The 22,261-nt window shown below is 55.2% G+C and overlaps 1 protein-coding gene across 1 annotated transcript in view; it reads right to left on the minus strand.

Annotated features, from left to right (window-relative positions):
* Positions 1-638: 638 nt before the first annotated feature.
* Positions 639-22,261, minus strand: part of LOC138656617 (homeobox protein EMX2) — a 50,166-nt gene continuing 28,543 nt past the window's right edge. The window contains exons 2-3 of the mRNA XM_069743728.1: positions 17,223-17,407; positions 639-1,098 (exon numbers count right to left, since the gene is read on the minus strand). Of these exons, the coding sequence (XP_069599829.1) occupies positions 931-1,098; positions 17,223-17,407 (353 nt within the window). The 3' untranslated portion in view covers positions 639-930. The remainder of the gene's footprint in view (positions 1,099-17,222; positions 17,408-22,261) is intronic.

Consider the following 22,261-nt stretch of genomic DNA (forward strand, 5'->3'; position numbering starts at 1 on the left):
CGATAATTGCCCGAACTCATTTGCACTTTCACAAAAGCCCCCGGGAGCCTTTGTAGGAGAACAGAGAGGACGAGGCGCCATTATCGCCGGACATCATCGCCGGACAGGAGCGACTCATGCGCTAATCAGGCGCGAACAAGCAACGGCGGCGCTTTCATGTCCGGGCAGGTGCGACAGGCGTCGGTGCAGACATCGGCCGCAGGCACATATCGGCCGCAGGCACTGGTCGGCCGCACATATCGGCTGCAGGCACTGGTCGGGCGCACACATATCGGCCGCAGGCACTGGTCGGGCGCACATATCGGCTGCAGGCACTGGTCGGGTGCGCACATATCGGCCGCAGGCACTGGTCGGCCGCACATATCGGCTGCAGGCACTGGTCGGGCGCACACATATCGAGCGCAGGCACTGGTCGGGCGCACACATATCGGCCGCAGGCACTGATCGGGCGCACACATATCGAGCGCAGGCACTGGTCGGCCGCACACATATCGGCCGCAGGCACTGGTCGGGCGCACACATATCGGCCGCAGGCACTGGTCGGCCGCACACATATCGGCCGCAGGCACTGGTCGGCCGCACACATATCGGCTGCAGGCACTGGTCGGGAGCACACACATCGGCCGCAGGCACTGGTCGTCTGGATATGAGAACTCTTTATTGACAATCTTGACATCGTACTTCTCGGAAGTGTAATCCTAGAGTCACCACAACACACAGACGTCTGTACAATCCGCTCGGCGCTGCGTCTCTCTGCGTCTCTCTGCGTCTCTCCTGCGGTCCTGGGCGCAATGTCCGGAGAGGATCCGCATCCAGCACAATTTCCGCAGGAGGCTCCTCTGCCCGCGGATCGCGTCCCCGAGGGGCCCGGAGCATAAGATAATCCCGGGGGCCCCGGATAGAAGTGTCCATGACCAGTGCAGCTCGTGGCTAATCGTCCGACGTGACGTCGATCTCCTCGGGGCTCTGCTGCTTGGTCGCGATCCTCCAGCGGTTGATGTGGTGCGTGCCCTTCTTCTTCTGGGCGCAGTCGGATCCTTCTTCCTCCAGTTTTTGTCTTTTAAACTTCGTTCTCCGATTCTGAAACCAAACTTTTACCTGAGAAACAAAAGGCACAAAATTAGCACAAAAATCGCATCTCCCTTACTACAAAAAGGCGTCATAAATACCGCACTGACTGAACGCGACCCTGTGTACTGCCCGCGACTGTGCGACCAGCGATAGAAATCCGTGCGACCGCAACACTACATCTGCAAGTAGCTGCGACATTCCCGCATCACCTCCAGAAATATACTGCGACATTCCCGCATCACCTCCAGAAATATACTGCGACATTCCCGCTTCACCACCATAAATATACTGCGACATTCCTGCATCACCTCCAGAAATACACTGCGACATTCCTGCATCACCTTAATGTATATACTGCGACATTCCCGCATCACCACCATAAATATACTGCGACATTCCCGCATCACCTCCATAAATATACTGCGACATTCCCGCATCACCCCATGGATACACTGCGACATTCCCGCATACACACACCCGCCTGGTGCCCCCATACGTCCCCCCTCGGCCCGCATTTTGGGGTCTCCGCTGCTGGTTTTACTTGATTGTGAAAAGCTACAAAATCTCAGACGATTTATAATCTCTGCCGCAGGGAGCGACCCCGACAACCGACAACTAATGGCCGCTCCGCCGACAACTGATAACTAATGGCCGCTCCGCCGACAACTGATAACTAATGGCCGCTCCGCCGACAACTGATAACTAATGGCCGCTCCGCCGACAACCGATAACTGATGGCCGCTCCGCCGACAACTGATAACTAATGGCCGCTCCGCGGACAACTGACAACTGATGGCCGCTCCGCCGACAACTAATAGTCGCTCCGCCGACAACCGACAACTAATAGCCGCTCCGCCGACAACTGATAACTAATGGCCGCTCTGCGGAAAACCGACAACTGATGGCCGCTCCGCCGACAACTGACAACTAATAGCCGCTCCGCCGACAACCGACAACCAATAGCCGTTCCGCCGACAACCGATGGCCACTCCGCCGACAACTGATGGCCGCACCGCCGACAACTGATGGCCGCTCCGTCGACAACCGATGGCCGCTCCGCCGACAACTGATAACTGATGGCCGCTCCGCCGACAACCGATGGCCGCTTCGCCGACAACCGATAACTGATGGCTGCTCCGCCGACAACTGATGGCCGTTCCGCCGACAACTAATAGCCGCTCCGCCGACAACCAATAGCCGCTCCGCCGACAACCGATGGCAGCTCCGCCGACAACCGACAACTAATAGCCGCTCCGCCGACAACCGACAACTAATAGCCGCTCTGCCGACAACTGATAACTAATGGCCGCTCTGCGGACAACCGACAACTGATGGCCGCTCCGCCGACAACCGACAACTAATAGCCGCTCCGCCGACAACCGACAACCAATAGCCGTTCCGCCGACAACCGATGGCCGCTCCGCCGACAACCGACAACTGATGGCCGCTCCGCCGACAACTGATGGCCGCTCCGCCGACAACCGATCGCCGCTCCGCCGACAACTGATAACTAATGGCCGCTCCGCCGACAACCAATGGCCGCTCCGCCGACAACCGACAACTGATGGCCGCTCCGCCGACAACCGACAACTAATAGCCACTCCGCCGACAACCAATAGCCGCTCCGCCGACAACCGATGGCCGCTCCGCCGACAACCGACAACTAATAGCCGCTCCGCTGACAACCAATAGCCGCTCCGCCGACAACCGATGGCCGCTCCGCCGACAACTGATAACTAATGGCCGCTCCGCCGACAACTGATAACTAATGGCCGCTCCGCCGACAACCGATGGCCGCTCCGCCGACAAGCGACAACTGATGGCCGCTCCGCCGATAACTGATGGCCGCTCCGCCGACAACCGACAATAGCCGCTCCGCCGACAACCGACAACCAATAGCCGCTCCACCGACAACCGATGGCCGCTCCGCCGACAACCGACAACTGATGGCCACTCCGCCGACAACTGATGGCCACTCCGCCGACAACCGACAACTAATAGCCGCTCCGCCGACAACCAATAGCCGCTCCGCCGACAACCGATGGCCGCTCCGCCGACATCCGGCAACTGATGGCCGCTCCGCCGACAACCGATGGCCGCTCCGCCGACAACCGACAACTGATGGCCGCTCCGCCGACAACCGATGGCCGCTCCGCCGACAACTGATAACTAATGGCCGCTCCGCCGACAACCGATGGCCGCTCCGCCGACAACTGATAACTAATGGCCGCTCCGCTGACAACTGATAACTAATGGCCGCTCCGCCGACAACTGATAACTAATGGCCGCTCCGCCGACAACTGATAACTAATGGCCGCTCCGCCGACAACTGATAACTAATGGCCGCTCCACCGACAACTGATAACTAATATCCGCTCCGCCGACAACTAATAACTAATAGCCGCTCCACCGACAACTAATATCCGCTCCGCCGACAACTAATAACTAATAGCCGCTCCGCCGACAACTAATATCCGCTCCGCCGACAACTAATAACTAATAGCCGCTCAGCCGACAACTGATGGCCGCTCCGCCGACAACTGATAACTAATAGCCGCTCAGCCGACAACTGATGGCCGCTCCGCCGACAACTGATAACTAATATCCGCTCCGCCGACAACTAATAACTAATAGCCGCTCCGCCGACAACTGATGGCCGCTCCGCAGACAACTAATAACTACTAGCCGCTCCACCGACAACTAATATCCGCTCCGCCGACAACTAATAACTAATAGCCGCTCCGCCGACAACTAATAACTAATAGCCGCTCCGCCGACAACTAATAACTAATAGCCGCTCCGCCGACAACTGATGGCCGCTCCGCCGACAACTAATAACTAATAGCCGCTCCGCCGACAACTAATAACTAATAGCCGCTCCGCCGACAACTAATAACTAATAGCCGCTCCGCCGACAACTGATGGCCGCTCCGCCGACAACTAATAACTAATAGCCGCTCCGCCGACAACTAATAACTAATAGCCGCTCCGCCGACAACTGATGGCCGCTCCGCCGACAACTAATAACTAATAGCCGCTCCGCCGACAACTAATAACTAATAGCCGCTCCGCCGACAACTAATAACTAATAGCCGCTCCGCCGACAACTGATGGCCGCTCCGCCGACAACTAATAACTAATAGCCGCTCCGCCGACAACTAATAACTGATGGCCGCTCCGCCGACAGCCGCACACAGCGAGCTGGGACCCTGACAGCAGCCGCACAGGAAGAGGCGCTCGGGGGTCTCCAGCTCCGATGTCTCCGCCATTTATAGAATGCTACAAAAATCAGAAAGAAGAAAAATCCACAGAAAAAAACACAAAAGTAACAAGAGAAAAAACGGAAAAGATCCGCACAGTGTGAACTGCGAGGAGGCCGAGAGGAGAGCGGCAGACAGCAACAATGTGTCAAAGGACACGGAGCGCCGCTCTCACTAGTCCGTATTAGTCCTGCCCTATATAATTATACATTGTGTCATCGGTATTATACACATCACTACTAATAACCCGATATAACTACATGCAGTATTATATACATTGTATCATCCACTTCCTCTATATAATAATTTATATTAATCACTTTCTGAATATAATTATTTACATTAATCACTTCCTATAATTTACGTTAATTACTTCCTATATATAATTTACATTAATCACTTCCTATAATTTACATTAATCACTTCCTATAATTTACATAAATCACTTCCTATAATTTACGTTAATCACTTCTTTGTAATTTACATTAATCACTTCCTATAATTTACGTTAATCACTTCCTATAATTTACATAAATCACTTCCTATAATTTACATTAATCACTTCCTATAATTTACATTAATCACTTCCTGTATATAATAATTTACATTAATCACTTCCTGTATATAACTATTTACATTAATCACTTCCTGTATACAATTATTTACATTAATCACTTCCTGTATGTAATTATTTACATTAATCACTTCCTGTATGTAATTATTTACATTAATCACTTCCTGTATATAATTATTTACATTAATCACTTCCTGTATATAATTATTTTCCTGTATATAATAATTTACATTAATCACTTCCTGTATATAATAATTTACATTAATCACTTCATGTATATAATAATTTACATTAATCACTTCATGTATATAATTATTTACAGTAATCACTTTTTGTATACAATTATTTACATTAATCACTTCCTCTATATAATTATTTACATTAATCACTTCATGTATATAATTATTTACATTAATCACTTCATGTATATAATAATTTACATTAATCACTTCCTGTATATAATTATTTACAGTAATCACTTTTTGTATATAATTATTTACATTAATCACTTCCTGTATGTAATTATTTACATTAATCACTTCCTATATATAATAATTTACATTAATCACTTCCTGTATACAATTATTTACATTAATCACTTCCTGTATGTAATTATTTACATTAATCACTTCCTGTATGTAATTATTTACATTAATCACTTCCTATATATAATAATTTACATTAATCACTTCCTGTATACAATTATTTACATTAATCACTTCCTGTATATAATTATTTACATTAATCACTTCCTGTATACAATTATTTACATTAATCACTTCCTCTATATAATTATTTACATTAATCACTTCCTGTATGTAATTATTTACATTAATCACTTCCTGTATGTAATTATTTACATTAATCACTTCCTATATATAATTATTTACATTAATCACTTCCTGTATGTAATTATTTACATTAATCACTTCCTGTATGTAATTATTTACATTAATCACTTCCTATATATAATTATTTACATTAATCACTTCCTGTATGTAATTATTTACATTAATCACTTCCTGTATATAATTATTTACATTAATCACTTCCTGTATATAATTATTTACATTAATCACTTCCTGTATGTAATTATTTACATTAATCACTTCCTATAATTATTTACATTAATCACTTCCTGTAGAATTAGATGTTCTGTTCTTTCCTTCCTCACTAATATCTGTGTCTCCAGGATCCCCCCCAGCAGCGGGATCTCCTGTCCCAGGATTACTTCCTGGCCTCCCTTCTTACTAGATCCCCTTTGCTGGGATCTTACTTTTGGACAGTGGATCCCGTTTCAGCCCCTTTTCTTCCCGTCGATTCCGCACCTCAGCACTCCCCTCATCATCCTCAGCACTCCCCTCATCATCCTCAGCACTCCCCTCATCATCCTCACTACTTCCCTCATTATCCTCTGTACTCCCCTCATCATCCTCAGCACTCCCCTCATCATCCTCAGCACTCCCCTCATCATCCTCAGCACTCCCCTCATCATCCTCAGCACTCCCCTCATCATCCTCAGCACTCCCCTCATCATCCTCAGCACTCCCCTCATCATCCTCAGCACTCCCCTCATCATCCTCAGCACTCCCCTCATCATCCTCACTACTCCCCTCATCATCCTCAGCACTCCCCTCATCATCCTCAGCACTCCCCTCATCATCCTCAGCACTCCCCTCATCATCCTCAGCACTCCCCTCATCATCCTCACTACTCCCCTCATCATCCTCAGCACTCCCCTCATCATCCTCAGCACTCCCCTCATCATCCTCCGCACTCCCCTCATCATCCTCAGCACTCCCCTCATCGTCCTCACTACTCCTCTCATCGTCCTCACTACTTCCCTCATCGTCCTCACTACTCCCCTCATCGTCCTCACTACTCCCCTCATCGTCCTCAGCACTCCCCTCATCATCCTCCGCACTCCCCTCATCATCCTCAGCACTCCCCTCATCGTCCTCACTACTCCCCTCATCGTCCTCACTACTCCCCTCATCATCCTCACTACTCCCCTCATCGTCCTCACTACTCCCCTCATCATCCTCACTACTCCCCTCATCGTCCTCACTACTCCCCTCATCATCCTCACTACTCCCCTCATCATCCTCACTACTCCCCTCATCATCCTCAGCACTCCCCTCATCGTCCTCACTACTCCTCTCATCATCCTCACTACTCCCCTCATCGTCCTCACTACTCCCCTCATCATCCTCACTACTCCCCTCATCATCCTCACTACTCCCCTCATCGTCCTCACTACTCTCCTCATCGTCCTCACTACTCCCCTCATCATCCTCACTACTCCCCTCATCGTCCTCACTACTCCCCTCATCATCCTCAGCACTGCCCTCATCATCCTCACTACTCCCCTCATCATCCTCAGCACTCCCCTCATCATCCTCAGCACTCCCCTCATCATCCTCACTACTCCCCTCATCATCCTCACTACTCCCCTCATCGTCCTCACTACTCCCCTCATCGTCCTCACTACTCCCCTCATCATCCTCACTACTCCCCTCATCGTCCTCACTACTCCCCTCATCATCCTCAGCACTGCCCTCATCATCCTCACTACTCCCCTCATCGTCCTCACTACTCCCCTCATCATCCTCAGCACTCCCCTCATCATCCTCACTACTCCCCTCATCATCCTCACTACTCCCCTCATCGTCCTCACTACTCCCCTCATCATCCTCAGCACTGCCCTCATCATCCTCACTACTCCCCTCATCATCCTCACTACTCCCCTCATCGTCCTCACTACTCCCCTCATCGTCCTCACTACTCCCCTCATCATCCTCACTACTCCCCTCATCATCCTCACTACTCCCCTCATCGTCCTCACTACTCCCCTCATCGTCCTCACTACTCCCCTCATCGTCCTCACTACTCCCCTCGTCATCCTCAGCACTCCCCTCATCGTCCTCACTACTCCCCTCATCATCCTCACTACTCCCCTCATCGTCCTCACTACTCCCCACATCGTCCTCACTACTCCCCTCATCATCCTCACTACTCCCCTCATCGTCCTCACTACTCCCCTCATCGTCCTCACTACTCCCCTCGTCATCCTCAGCACTCCCCTCATCGTCCTCACTACTCCCCTCATCATCCTCACTACTCCCCTCATCGTCCTCACTACTCCCCACATCGTCCTCACTACTCCCCTCATCATCCTCACTACTCCCCTCATCGTCCTCACTACTCCCCTCATCATCCTCACTACTTCCCTCATCGTCCTCACTACTCCCCTCATCATCCTCAGCACTGCCCTCATCATCCTCACTACTCCCCTCATCATCCTCAGCACTCCCCTCATCGTCCTCACTACTCCCCTCATCATCCTCAGCACTCCCCTCATCGTCCTCACTACTCCCCTCATCATCCTCACTACTCCCCTCATCATCCTCACTACTCCCCTCATCATCCTCACTACTCCCCTCATCATCCTCACTACTCCCCTCATCGTCCTCACTACTCCTCTCATCGTCCTCACTACTTCCCTCATCGTCCTCACTACTCCCCTCATCGTCCTCACTACTCCCCTCATCATCCTCACTACTCCCCTCATCATCCTCACTACTCCCCTCATCATCCTCACTACTCCCCTCATCGTCCTCACTACTCCTCTCATCGTCCTCACTACTTCCCTCATCGTCCTCACTACTTCCCTCATCGTCCTCACTACTCCCCTCATCGTCCTCACTACTCCCCTCATCATCCTCACTACTCCCCTCATCATCCTCACTACTCCCCTCATCATCCTCACTACTCCCCTCATCGTCCTCACTACTCCTCTCATCATCCTCACTACTCCCCTCATCATCCTCACTACTCCCCTCATCATCCTCAGAACTGCCCGCGCCATGAGACAGCAGCACAGAGGACCCCAGCCCGGCGCAGCCCCTCACCCGCCGGCCCGGGGGGCTCAGCCTCTCTCCCCCGCAGTCATTACATTAGTGACAAGTGTGAATTCTCCATCATCACCTCCGGCTCCTAATAACGATCAATTGCTGGAGAAACGATCCTGCAATTATCACAAGCTCCGATCACACATTTTCACTTTCCTCTCAGCCTCCAACTGTCACCCACTCCCCTGGCTGCGTACCCCCATACTCACTGCACCTCCTGTATACCCCCCATACTCACTGCACCTCCTGTATACCCCCCATACTCACTGCACCTCCTGTATACCCCCATACTCACTGCACCTCCTGCGTACCCCTCATACTCACTGCACCTCCTGTATACCCCCATACTCACTGCACCTCCTGCGTACCCCCATACTCACCGCACCTCCTGTATACCCCCATACTCACTGCACCTCCTGCGTACCCCCATACTCACCGCACCTCCTGCGTACCCCTCATACTCACTGCACCTCCTGTATACCCCCATTACCCTCATACTCACTGCACCTCCTGCGTACCCCTCATACTCACTGCACCTCCTGTATACCCCCCATACTCACTGCACCTCCTGTATACCCCCCATACTCACTGCACCTCCTGTATACCCCCCATACTCACTGCACCTCCTGTATACCCCCCATACTCACTGCACCTCCTGTATACCCCCCATACTCACTGCACCTCCTGTATACCCCCCATACTCACTGCACCTCCTGTATACCCCCATACTCACTGCACCTCCTGTATACCCCCCATACTCACTGCACCTCCTGTATACCCCCCATACTCACTGCACCTCCTGTATACCCATACTCACTGCACCTCCTGTATACCCCCCATACTCACTGCACCTCCTGTATACCCCCCATACTCACTGCACCTCCTGTATACCCCCCATACTCACTGCACCTCCTGTATACCCCCCATACTCACTGCACCTCCTGTATACCCCCCATACTCACTGCACCTCCTGTATACCCCCCATACTCACTGCACCTCCTGTATACCCCCCATACTCACTGCACCTCCTGTATACCCCCATACTCACTGCACCTCCTGTATACCCCCATACTCACTGCACCTCCTGTATACCCCCATACTCACTGCACCTCCTGTATACCCCCATATTCACTGAACCTCCTGTATACCCCCATACTCACTGCACCTCCTGTATACCCCCATATTCACTGCACCTCCTGTATACCCCCATACTCACTGCACCTCCTGTATACCCCCATATTCACTGAACCTCCTGTATACCCCCATACTCACTGCACCTCCTGTATACCCCCATATTCACTGCACCTCCTGTATACCCCCATATTCACTGCACCTCCTGTATACCCCCATACTCTCGCCCCGCACTCCACTCGTCCTCCCGCCGCCCCGCACTCGTCCTCCCGCCGCCCCGCACTCGTCCTCCCGCCGCCCCGCACTCGTCCTCCCGCCGTTCCAATCACTCGTAGTCTGTAATAACGCGGCCTCTCGTCAGGAGAAGAACAGACAGGACGTCCCCGCTCGTTTATCACGTCCACAACACACAATGCGGTAATGAACGCGCTCGACCTGAAAGTCAACTCATTACAGCAATTAGCGGCTCCGACAAAGAAGATTATTAACATTCAGCGCCGGGCGGGCAACGACTGCGTCAAGCTCAGCGCGGCCACACAGGGAACAGAGGCCGAGTGAGGGTCTCTATAGAGATCTGCCCAGACTAGGGGGCAGAGGCCGGCCAGTGTGCTCGGGGCTAGAGGGGCAGAGGCCGGCCAGTGTGCTCGGGGCTAGAGGGGCAGAGGCCGGACAATGTGCCCGGGGCTAGAGGGGCAGAGGCCGGCCAGTGTGCTCGGGGCTAGAGGGGCAGAGGCCGGCCAGTGTGCTCGGGGCTAGAGGGGCAGAGGCCGGCCAGTGTGCTCGGGGCTAGAAGGGCAGAGGCCGGCCAGTGTGCTCGGGGCTAGAGGGGCAGAGGCCGGGCAGTGTGCCCGGGGCTAGAGAGGCAGAGTCCGTCCAGTGTGCCTGGGGCTAGAGGGGCAGAGGCCAGTCCTGTGCCCGGGACTAGAGGGGCAGAGACAGGAGCTGTGGCCGTGCTAGAGGGTCAGAGGCCAGCCTGTGTGTCAAGGGCTAGAGGGGTAGATGCCGGCCAGTGTGCCTGGAGCTACAGGAGCAGTGGCTGGCCAGTGTGCCCGGGGCTAGAGGGGCAGAGGCCGGGCAGTGTGCCTGGGGCTAGAGGGGCAGAGGCCGGCCAGTGTGCCCAGGGCTAGAGGGGCAGAGGCCGGCCAGTGTGCCCGGGGCTAGAGGGGCAGACGCCGGCCAGTGTGCCCGGGGCTAGAGGGGCAGAGGCCGGCCAGTGTGCTCGGGGCTAGAGGGGCAGAGGCCGGCCAGTGTGCTCGGGGCTAGAGGGGCAGAGGCCGGCCAGTGTGCTCGGGGCTAGAGGGGCAGAGGCCGGCCAGTGTGCTCGGGGCTAGAGGGGCAGAGGCCGGCCAGTGTGCTCGGGGCTAGAGGGGCAGAGGCCGGACAGTGTGCTCGGGGCTAGAGGGGCAGAGGCCGGCCAGTGTGCTCGGGGCTAGAGGGGCAGAGGCCGGCCAGTGTGCTCGGGGCTAGAGGGGCAGAGGCCGGACAGTGTGCTCGGGGCTAGAGGGGCAGAGGCCGGCCAGTGTGCTCGGGGCTAGAGGGGCAGAGGCCGGCCAGTGTGCTCGGGGCTAGAGGGGCAGAGGCCGGACAGTGTGCTCGGGGCTAGAGGGGCAGAGGCCGGCCAGTGTGCTCGGGGCTAGAGGGGCAGAGGCCGGCCAGTGTGCTCGGGGCTAGAGGGGCAGAGGCCGGACAGTGTGCTCGGGGCTAGAGGGGCAGAGGCCGGCCAGTGTGCTCGGGGCTAGAGGGGCAGAGGCCGGACAGTGTGCTCGGGGCTAGAGGGGCAGAGGCCGGCCAGTGTGCTCGGGGCTAGAGGGGCAGAGGCCGGACAGTGTGCCCGGGACTAGAGGGGCAGAGGCCGGCCAGTGTGCTCGGGGCTAGAGGGGCAGAGGCCGGACAGTGTGCCCGGGGCTAGAGGGGCAGAGGCCGGCCAGTGTGCTCGGGGCTAGAGGGGCAGAGGCCGGCCAGTGTGCCCGGGGCTAGAGGGGCAGAGGCCGGCCAGTGTGCCCGGGGCTAGAGGGGCAGAGGCCGGCCAGTGTGCTCGGGGCTAGAGGGGCAGAGGCCGGCCAGTGTGCTCGGGGCTAGAGGGGCAGAGGCCGGCCAGTGTGCTCGGGGCTAGAGGGGCAGAGGCCGGCCAGTGTGCCCGGGGCTAGAGGGGCAGAGGCCGGCCAGTGTGCCCGAGGGTAGAGGGGCAGAGGCCGGCCAGTGTGCCCGAGGGTAGAGGGGCAGAGGCAGGCCAGTGTGCTCGGGGCTAGAGGGGCAGAGGCAGGCCAGTGTGCTCGGGGCTAGAGGGGCAGAGGCCGGCCAGTGTGCTCGGGGCTAGAGGGGCAGAGGCCGGCCAGTGTGCTCGGGGCTAGAAGGGCAGAGGCCGGCCAGTGTGCTCGGGGCTAGAAGGGCAGAGGCCGGCCAGTGTGCCCGGGGCTAGAGGGGCAGAGGCCGGCCAGTGTGCCCGGGGCTAGAGGGGCAGAGGCCGGCCAGTGTGCTCGGGGCTAGAGGGGCAGAGGCCGGCCAGTGTGCCCGGGGCTAGAGGGGCAGAGGCCGGTCAGTGTGCCCGGGGCTAGAGGGGCAGAGGCCGGACAGTGTGCTCGGGGCTAGAGGGGCAGAGGCCGGTCAGTGTGCCCGGGGCTAGAGGGGCAGAGGCCGGCCAGTGTGCTCGGGGCTAGAAGGGCAGAGGCCGGCCAGTGTGCTCGGGGCTAGAAGGGCAGAGGCCGGCCAGTGTGCCCGGGGCTAGAGGGGCAGAGGCCGGCCAGTGTGCCCGGGGCTAGAGGGGCAGAGGCCGGCCAGTGTGCTCGGGGCTAGAGGGGCAGAGGCCGGCCAGTATGCCCGGGGCTAGAGGGGCAGAGGCCGGTCAGTGTGCCCGGGGCTAGAGGGGCAGAGGCCGGACAGTGTGCTCGGGGCTAGAGGGGCAGAGGCCGGTCAGTGTGCCCGGGGCTAGAGGGGCAGAGGCCGGCCAGTGTGCTCGGGGCTAGAGGGGCAGAGGCCGGTCAGTGTGCCCGGGGCTAGAGGGGCAGAGGCCGGCCAGTGTGCTCGGGGCTAGAGGGGCAGAGGCCGGCCAGTATGCCCGGGGCTAGAGGGGCAGAGGCCGGTCAGTGTGCCCGGGGCTAGAGGGGCAGAGGCCGGACAGTGAGCTCGGGGCTAGAGGGGCAGAGGCCGGCCAGTGTGCTCGGGGCTAGAGGGGCAGAGGCCGGCCAGTGTGCCCGGGGCTAGAGGGGCAGAGGCCGGCCTGTGTGCTCGGGGCTAGAGGGGCAGAGGCCAGCCAGTGTGCCCGGGGCTAGAGGGGCAGAGGCCGGCCAGTGTGCTCGGGGCTAGAGGGGCAGAGGGCGGCCAGTGTGCTCGGGGCTAGAGGGGCAGAGGCCGGCCAGTGTGCTCGGGGCTAGAGGGGCAGAGGCCGGCCAGTGTGCCCGGGGCTAGAGGGGCAGAGGCCGGCCAGTGTGCCCGAGGGTAGAGGGGCAGAGGCCGGCCAGTGTGCTCGGGGCTAGAGGGGCAGAGGCAGGCCAGTGTGCTCGGGGCTAGAGGGGCAGAGGCCGGCCAGTGTGCTCGGGGCTAGAGGGGCAGAGGCCGGCCAGTGTGCTCGGGGCTAGAAGGGCAGAGGCCGGCCAGTGTGCTCGGGGCTAGAAGGGCAGAGGCCGGCCAGTGTGCTCGGGGCTAGAGGGGCAGAGGCCGGCCAGTGTGCCCGGGGCTAGAGGGGCAGAGGCCGGCCAGTGTGCTCGGGGCTAGAGGGGCAGAGGCCGGCCAGTGTGCTCGGGGCTAGAGGGGCAGAGGCCGGTCAGTGTGCCCGGGGCTAGAGGGGCAGAGGCCGGCCAGTGTGCTCGGGGCTAGAGGGGCAGAGGCCGGTCAGTGTGCCCGGGGCTAGAGGGGCAGAGGCCGGCCAGTGTGCTCGGGGCTAGAGGGGCAGAGGCCGGCCAGTATGCCCGGGGCTAGAGGGGCAGAGGCCGGTCAGTGTGCCCGGGGCTAGAGGGGCAGAGGCCGGACAGTGTGCTCGGGGCTAGAGGGGCAGAGGCCGGCCAGTGTGCTCGGGGCTAGAGGGGCAGAGGCCGGCCAGTGTGCCCGGGGCTAGAGGGGCAGAGGCCGGCCAGTGTGCTCGGGGCTAGAGGGGCAGAGGCCGGCCAGTGTGCCCGGGGCTAGAGGGGCAGAGGCCGGTCAGTGTGCCCGGGGCTAGAGGGGCAGAGGCCAGACAGTGTGCTCGGGGCTAGAGGGGCAGAGGCCGGCCAGTGTGCCCGAGGGTAGAGGGGCAGAGGCCGGCCAGTGTGCCCGAGGGTAGAGGGGCAGAGGCCGGCCAGTGTGCTCGGGGCTAGAGGGGCAGAGGCCGGCCAGTGTGCCCGGGGCTAGAGGGGCAGAGGCAGGCCAGTGTGCCCGGGGCTAGAGGGGCAGAGGCCGGTCAGTGTGCCCGGGGCTAGAGGGGCAGAGGCCGGACAGTGTGCTCGGGGCTAGAGGGGCAGAGGCCAGCCAGTGTGCCCGGGGCTAGAGGGGCAGAGGCCGGCCAGTGTGCTCGGGGCTAGAGGGGCAGAGGCCGGCCAGTGTGCTCGGGGCTAGAGGGGCAGAGGCCGGCCAGTGTGCTCGGGGCTAGAGGGGCAGAGGCCGGCCAGTGTGCCCGGGGCTAGAGGGGCAGAGGCCGGCCAGTGTGCCCGAGGGTAGAGGGGCAGAGGCCGGCCAGTGTGCTCGGGGCTAGAGGGGCAGAGGCAGGCCAGTGTGCTCGGGGCTAGAGGGGCAGAGGCCGGCCAGTGTGCTCGGGGCTAGAGGGGCAGAGGCCGGCCAGTGTGCTCGGGGCTAGAAGGGCAGAGGCCGGCCAGTGTGCTCGGGGCTAGAAGGGCAGAGGCCGGCCAGTGTGCTCGGGGCTAGAGGGGCAGAGGCCGGCCAGTGTGCCCGGGGCTAGAGGGGCAGAGGCCGGCCAGTGTGCTCGGGGCTAGAGGGGCAGAGGCCGGCCAGTGTGCTCGGGGCTAGAGGGGCAGAGGCCGGTCAGTGTGATCGGGGCTAGAGGGGCAGTGGCCGGCCAGTGTGCCCGGGGCTAGAGGGGCAGTGGCCGGCCAGTGTGCCTGGTGCTAGAGGGGCAGAGGCCGGCCAGTGTGATCGGGGCAGAGGCCGGCCAGTGTGCCCGGGGCTAGAGGGGCAGAGGCCGGACAGTGTGATCGGGGCTAGAGGGGCAGAGGCCGGACAGTGTGCCTGGGGCTAGAGGGGCAGAGGCCGGCCAGTGTGATCGGGGCTAGAGGGGCAGTGGCCAGACAGTGTGCCCGGGGCTAGAGGGGCAGTGGCCGGCCAGTGTGCCCGGGGCTAGAGGGGCAGAGGCCGGACAGGGTGCCTGGGGCTAGAGGGGCAGTGGCCGGCCAGTGTGATCGGGGCTAGAGGGGCAGAGGCCAGACAGTGTGCCCGGGGCTAGAGGGGCAGAGGCCAGACAGTGTGCCTGGGGCTAGAGGGGCAGAGGCCGGCCAGTGTGATCGGGGCTAGAGGGGCAGTGGCCAGACAGTGTGATCGGGGCTAGAGGGGCAGAGGCCGGACAGTGTGCCTGGGGCTAGAGGGGCAGAGGCTGGCCAATGTGCACGGGGCTAGAGGGGCAGAGGCCAGTCTGTGGGCCTGGGGTTAGAGGGTTAGAGGCTGGCCAGTGTGCCCGGAGATAGAGGGGCAGTGGCTGGCCTGTGTGATCGGGGCTAGTGGGGCAGAGGCCGGGCAGTGTGCCTGGGGCTAGAGGGGCAGAGGCCGGCCAGTGTGCCCAGGGCTAGAGGGGCAGAGGCCGGCCAGTGTGCCCAGGGCTAGAGGGGCAGAGGCCGGCCAGTGTGCCCCGGGATAGAAGGGCAGAGGCTGGCCAATGTGCACGGGGCTAGAGGGGCAGAGGCCAGTCTGTGGGCCTGGAGTTAGAGGGTCAGAGGCTGGCCAGTGTGCCCGGAGATAGAGGGGCAGTGGCTGGCCTGTGAGATCGGGGCTAGAGGGGCAGAGGCTGGACAGTGTGATCGGGGCTAGAGGGGCAGAGGCCGGACAGTGTGCCTGGGGCTAGAGGGGCAGAGGCCGGCCAGTGTGATCGGGGCTAGAGGGGCAGTGGCCAGACAGTGTGCCCGGGGCTAGAGGGGCAGTGGCCGGCCAGTGTGCCCGGGGCTAGAGGGGCAGAGGCCGGACAGTGTGCCTGGGGCTAGAGGGGCAGTGGCCGGCCAGTGTGATCGGGGCTAGAGGGGCAGAGGCCAGACAGTGTGCCCGGGGCTAGAGGGGCAGAGGCCAGACAGTGTGCCCGGGGCTAGAGGGGCAGAGGCCAGACCATGTGCCTGGGGCTAGAGGGGCAGAGGCCGGCCAGTGTGATCGGGGCTAGAGGGGCAGTGGCCAGACAGTGTGATCGGGGCTAGAGGGGCAGAGGCCGGACAGTGTGCCTGGGGCTAGAGGGGCAGAGGCCGGCCAGTGTGATCGGGGCTAGAGGGGCAGAGGCCGGACAGTGTGCCTGGGGCTAGAGGGGCAGAGGCCGGCCAGTGTGATCGGGGCTAGAGGGGCAGAGGCCGGTCAGTGTGCCCGGGGCTAGAGGGGCAGAGGCCGGCCAGTGTGCCCGGGGCTAGAGGGGCAGTGGCCGGCCAGTGTGCCTGGTGCTAGAGGGGCAGAGGCCGGCCAGTGTGATCGGGGCTAGAGGGGCAGAGGCCGGCCAGTGTGCCCGGGGCTAGAGGGGCAGAGGCCGGCCAGTGTGCCTGGTGCTAGAGGGGCAGAGGCCGGCCAGTGTGATCGGGCTAGAGGGGCAGAGGCCAGACAGTGTGCCCGGGGCTAGAGGGGCAGAGGCCAGCCAGTGTGCCCGGGGCTAGAGGGGCAGAGGCCGGCCAGTGTGATCGGGGCTAGAGGGGCAGAGGCCGGTCAGTGTGCCCGGGGCTAGAGGGGCAGAGGCCGGCCAGTGTGCCCGGGGCTAGAGGGGCAGTGGCCGGCCAGTGTGCCTGGTGCTAGAGGGGCAGAGGCCGGCCAGTGTGCCCGGGGCTAGAGGGGCAGAGGCCGGCCAGTGTGCCTGGTGCTAGAGGGGCAGAGGCCGGCCAGTGTGATCGGGCTAGAGGGGCAGAGGCCGGCCAGTGTGCCCGGGGCTAGAGGGGCAGAGGCCGGACAGTGTGATCGGGCTAGAGGGGCAGAGGCCGGACAGTGTGCCCGGGGCTAGAGGGGCAGAGGCCGGCCAGTGTGATCGGGCTAGAGGGGCAGAGGCCAGACAGTGTGCCCGGGGCTAGAGGGGCAGAGGCCGGCCAGTGTGCCCGGGGCTAGAGGGGCAGAGGCCGGCCAGTGTGATCGGGCTAGAGGGGCAGAGGCCGGCACTATGCCTAGGCGGAGGCTCGGTACCTGTGTCTCGGTCAGGCTCAGGCTGTGCGCCAGCTGCTTCCTCTCTGCGCCCACCACGTAGTGGTTCTTCTCGAAGGCGTGCTCCAGCCGCAGCAGCTGGGACGGGGAGAAGGCGGTTCGGATCCGCTTGGGTTTCCGCGCCAGAGCGTTGTGCAATAAGAAGCTCTCGGCACTGGAGTCATTACCTGCGGAGAGAGCAGGGAGCGAAGTGAGCAAAGTGTACCCGAGACCCCCAACAGCACATAATACAGAGGGCGGCATCTGCCGCAGGGTGTACACGGTGCTGTAGACCCACCGCACGCCTGGCTGTATATACGGGCAGGTCACCAGAAACACCGCGCTGACAGTCACTGTATACCCCGCGACTATGACCTGCACACATATATACTGTACATGAAGGACACGGGCACCACTCACACCTCGTACACACTGCATAGACCTGCGGATTACCTGCGACATGTACCGCACCAAGTATAAAGCCGCACCACGTACACAGCCGCACCATCTACACAGCCGCACCGCATGCGCTAATTAGAGGGGAAAATAGAACCGACTTTAATTGTGTCCATTATCTCTATGAGTGCACGGGGAGGGGGGCAGAGGATAGCACTTCATGAGCTATAATACTCCAGTGCCCTGTAACACACACAATATATATATATTATATCATTATGTGAACAGGGGCAGAGGATAGCACTTCATGAGCTATAATACTCCAGTGCCCTGTAACACACACATTATATATATATTATATCATTATGTGCACGGGGCAGAGGATAGCACTTCATGAGCTATAATACTCCAGTGCCCTGTAACACACACGTTATATATATATATATATATATATATATATATATATATATATATATATATATATATATATATATATTATATCATTATGTGAACAGGGGCAGAGGATAGCACTTCATGAGCTATAATACTCCAGTGCCCTGTAACACACACATTATATATATATTATATCATTATGTGAACAGGGGCAGAGGATAGCACTTCATGAGCCATAATACTCCAGTGCCCTGTAACACACACATTATATATATATATTATATCATTATGTGAACAGGGGCAGAGGATAGCACTTCATGAGCTATAATACTCCAGTGCCCTGAAACACACACAATATATATATATATATATTATATCATTATGTGAACAGGGGCAGAGGATAGCACTTCATGAGCTATAATACTCCAGTGCCCTGTAACACACACATTATATATATATATTATATCATTATGTGAACAGGGGCAGAGGATAGCACTTCATGAGCCATAATACTCCAGTGCCCTGTAAGACACACATTATATATATATATATATTATATCATTATGTGAACAGGGGCAGAGGATAGCACTTCATGAGCCATAATACTCCAGTGCCCTGTAACACACACATTATATATATATTATATCATTATGTGAACAGGGGCAGAGGATAGCACTTCATGAGCTATAATACTCCAGTGCCCTGTAACACACACATTATATATATATATTATATCATTATGTGAACAAGGGCAGAGGATAGCACTTCATGAGCTATAATACTCCAGTGCCCTGTAACACACACATTATATGTATATTATATCATTATGTGAACAGGGGCAGAGGATAGCACTTCATGAGCCATAATACTCCAGTGCTCTGTAACACACACATTATATATATATATATATATATATATATATATATATATATATATATATATATATATATATATATATATATATATATTATATCATATCATTATGTGCACGGGGCAGAGGATAGCACTTCATCAGCTATAATACTCCAGTGCCCTTTAGCACACACATTATATATATATTAGATCATTATGTGAACAGGGGCAGAGGATAGCACTTCATGAGCCATAATACTCCAGTGCCCTGTAACACACACATTATATATATATATATTATATCATTATGTGAACAGGGGCAGAGGATAGCACTTCATGAGCTATAATACTTCAGTGCCCTGTAACACACACATTATATATATTATATCATTATGTGAACAGGGGGCAGAGGATAGCACTTCATGAGCTATAATACTCCAGTGCCCTGTAACACACACATTATATATATATATATATATCATATCATTATGTGAACAGGGGCAGAGGATAGCACTTCATGAGCTATAATACTCCAGTGCCCTGTAACACACACATTATATATATATATTATATCATTATGTGAACAGGGGCAGAGGATAGCACTTCATGAGCTATAATACTTCAGTGCCCTGTAACACACACATTATATATATTATATCATTATGTGAACAGGGGGCAGAGGATAGCACTTCATGAGCTATAATACTCCAGTGCCCTGTAACACACACATTATATATATATATATATATATATATCATATCATTATGTGAACAGGGGCAGAGGATAGCACTTCATGAGCTATAATACTCCAGTGCCCTGTAACACACACATTATATATATATCATATCATTATGTGAACAGGGGCAGAGGATAGCACTTCATGAGCTATAATACTCCAGTGCCCTGTAACACACACATTATATATATATTAGATCATTATGTGAACAGGGGCAGAGGATAGCACTTCATGAGCTATAATACTCCAGTGCCCTGTAACACACACATTATATATATATATTATATCATTATGTGAACAGGGGCAGAGGATAGCACTTCATGAGCTATAATACTTCAGTGCCCTGTAACACACACATTATATATATATTAGATCATTATGTGAACAGGGGCAGAGGATAGCACTTCATGAGCTATAATACTCCAGTGCCCTGTAACACACACATTATATATATATATTATATCATTATGTGAACAGGGGCAGAGGATAGCACTTCATGAGCCATAATACTCCAGTGCCCTGTAACACACACATTATATATATATTATATCATTATGTGAACAGGGGCAGAGGATAGCACTTCATGAGCTATAATACTCCAGTGCCCTGTAACACACACGTTATATATATATATATATATTATATCATTATGTGAACAGGGGCAGAGGATAGCACTTCATGAGCTATAATGCTCCAGTGCCCTGTAACACATACATTATATATATATATATATATTATATCATTATGTGCACGGGGCAGAGGATAGCACTTCATGAGCCATAATACTCCAGTGCCCTGTAACACACACATTATATATATATATTATATCATTATGTGAACAGGGGCAGAGGATAGCACTTCATGAGCCATAATACTCCAGTGCCCTGTAACACACACAAGATATATATTATATCATTATGTGAACAGGGGCAGAGGATAGCACTTCATGAGCTATAATACTCCAGTGCCCTGTAGCACACACATTATATATATATTATATCATTATGTGAACAGGGGCAGAGGATAGCACTTCATGAGCTATAATACTCCAATGCCCTGTAGCACACACATTATATATATATTATATCATTGTGTGAACAGGGGCAGAGGATAGCACTTCATGAGCTATAATACTCCAGAGCCCTGTAGCACACACATCATATATATATTAGATCATTATGTGAACAGGGGCAGAGGATAGCACTTCATGAGCTATAATACTTCAGTGCCCTGTAACACACACATTATATATATATATCATATCATTATGTGAACAGGGGCAGAGGATAGCACTTCATGAGCTATAATACTCCAGTGCCCTGTAACACACACATTATATATATATATCATATCATTATGTGAACAGGGGCAGAGGATAGCACTTCATGAGCTATAATGCTCCAGTGCCCTGTAACACACACATTATATATATTATATCATTATGTGCACGGGGCAGAGGATAGCACTTCATGAGCTATAATACTTCAGTGCCCTGTAACACACACATTATATATATTATATCATTATGTGAACAGGGGCAGAGGATAGCACTTCATGAGCCATAATACTCCAGTGCCCTGTAACACACACAATATATACAGTGGGGCAAAAAAGTATTTAGTCAGTCAGCAATAGTGCAAGTTCCACCACTTAAAAAGATGAGAGGCGTCTGTAATTTACATCATAGGTAGACCTCAACTATGGGAGACAAACTGAGAAAAAAAAATCCAGAAAATCACATTGTCTGTTTTTTTAACATGTTATTTGCATATAATGGTGGAAAATAAGTATTTGGTCAGAAACAAAATTTCATCTCAATACTTTGTAATATATCCTTTGTTGGCAATGACAGAGGTCAAACGTTTTCTGTAAGTCTTCACAAGGTTGCCACACACTGTTGTTGGTATGTTGGCCCATTCCTCCATGCAGATCTCCTCTAGAGCAGTGATGTTTTTGGCTTTTCGCTTGGCTACACGGACTTTCAACTCCCTCCAAAGGTTTTCTATAGGGTTGAGATCTGGAGACTGCCTAGGCCACTCCAGGACCTTGAAATGCTTCTTACGAAGCCACTCCTTCGTTGCCCTGGCGGTGTGCTTTGGATCATTGTCATGTTGAAAGACCCAGCCACATTTCATCTTCAATGCCCTTGCTGATGGAAGGAGGTTTGCACTCAAAATCTCACGATACATGGCCCCATTCATTCTTTCATGTACCCGGATCAGTCGTCCTGGCCCCTTTGCAGAGAAACAGCCCCAAAGCATGATATTTCCACCACCATGCTTTACAGTAGGTATGGTGTTTGATGGATGCAACTCAGTATTCTTTTTCCTCCAAACACGACAAGTTGTGTTTCTACCAAACAGTTCCAGTTTGGTTTCATCAGACCATAGGACATTCTCCCAAAACTCCTCTGGATCATCCAAATGCTCTCTAGCAAACTTCAGACGGGCCCGGACATGTACTGGCTTAAGCAGTGGGACACGTCTGGCACTGCAGGATCTGAGTCCATGGTGGCGTAGTGTGTTACTTATGGTAGGCCTTGTTACATTGGTCCCAGCTCTCTGCAGTTCATTCACTAGGTCCCCCCGCGTGGTTCTGGGATTTTTGCTCACCGTTCTTGTGATCATTCTGACCCCACGGGGTGGGATTTTGCGTGGAGCCCCAG

This window comes from Ranitomeya imitator, unplaced genomic scaffold, assembly GCF_032444005.1.
Source record: "Ranitomeya imitator isolate aRanImi1 unplaced genomic scaffold, aRanImi1.pri SCAFFOLD_66, whole genome shotgun sequence".
Classification (NCBI taxonomy): domain Eukaryota; kingdom Metazoa; phylum Chordata; class Amphibia; order Anura; family Dendrobatidae; genus Ranitomeya; species Ranitomeya imitator.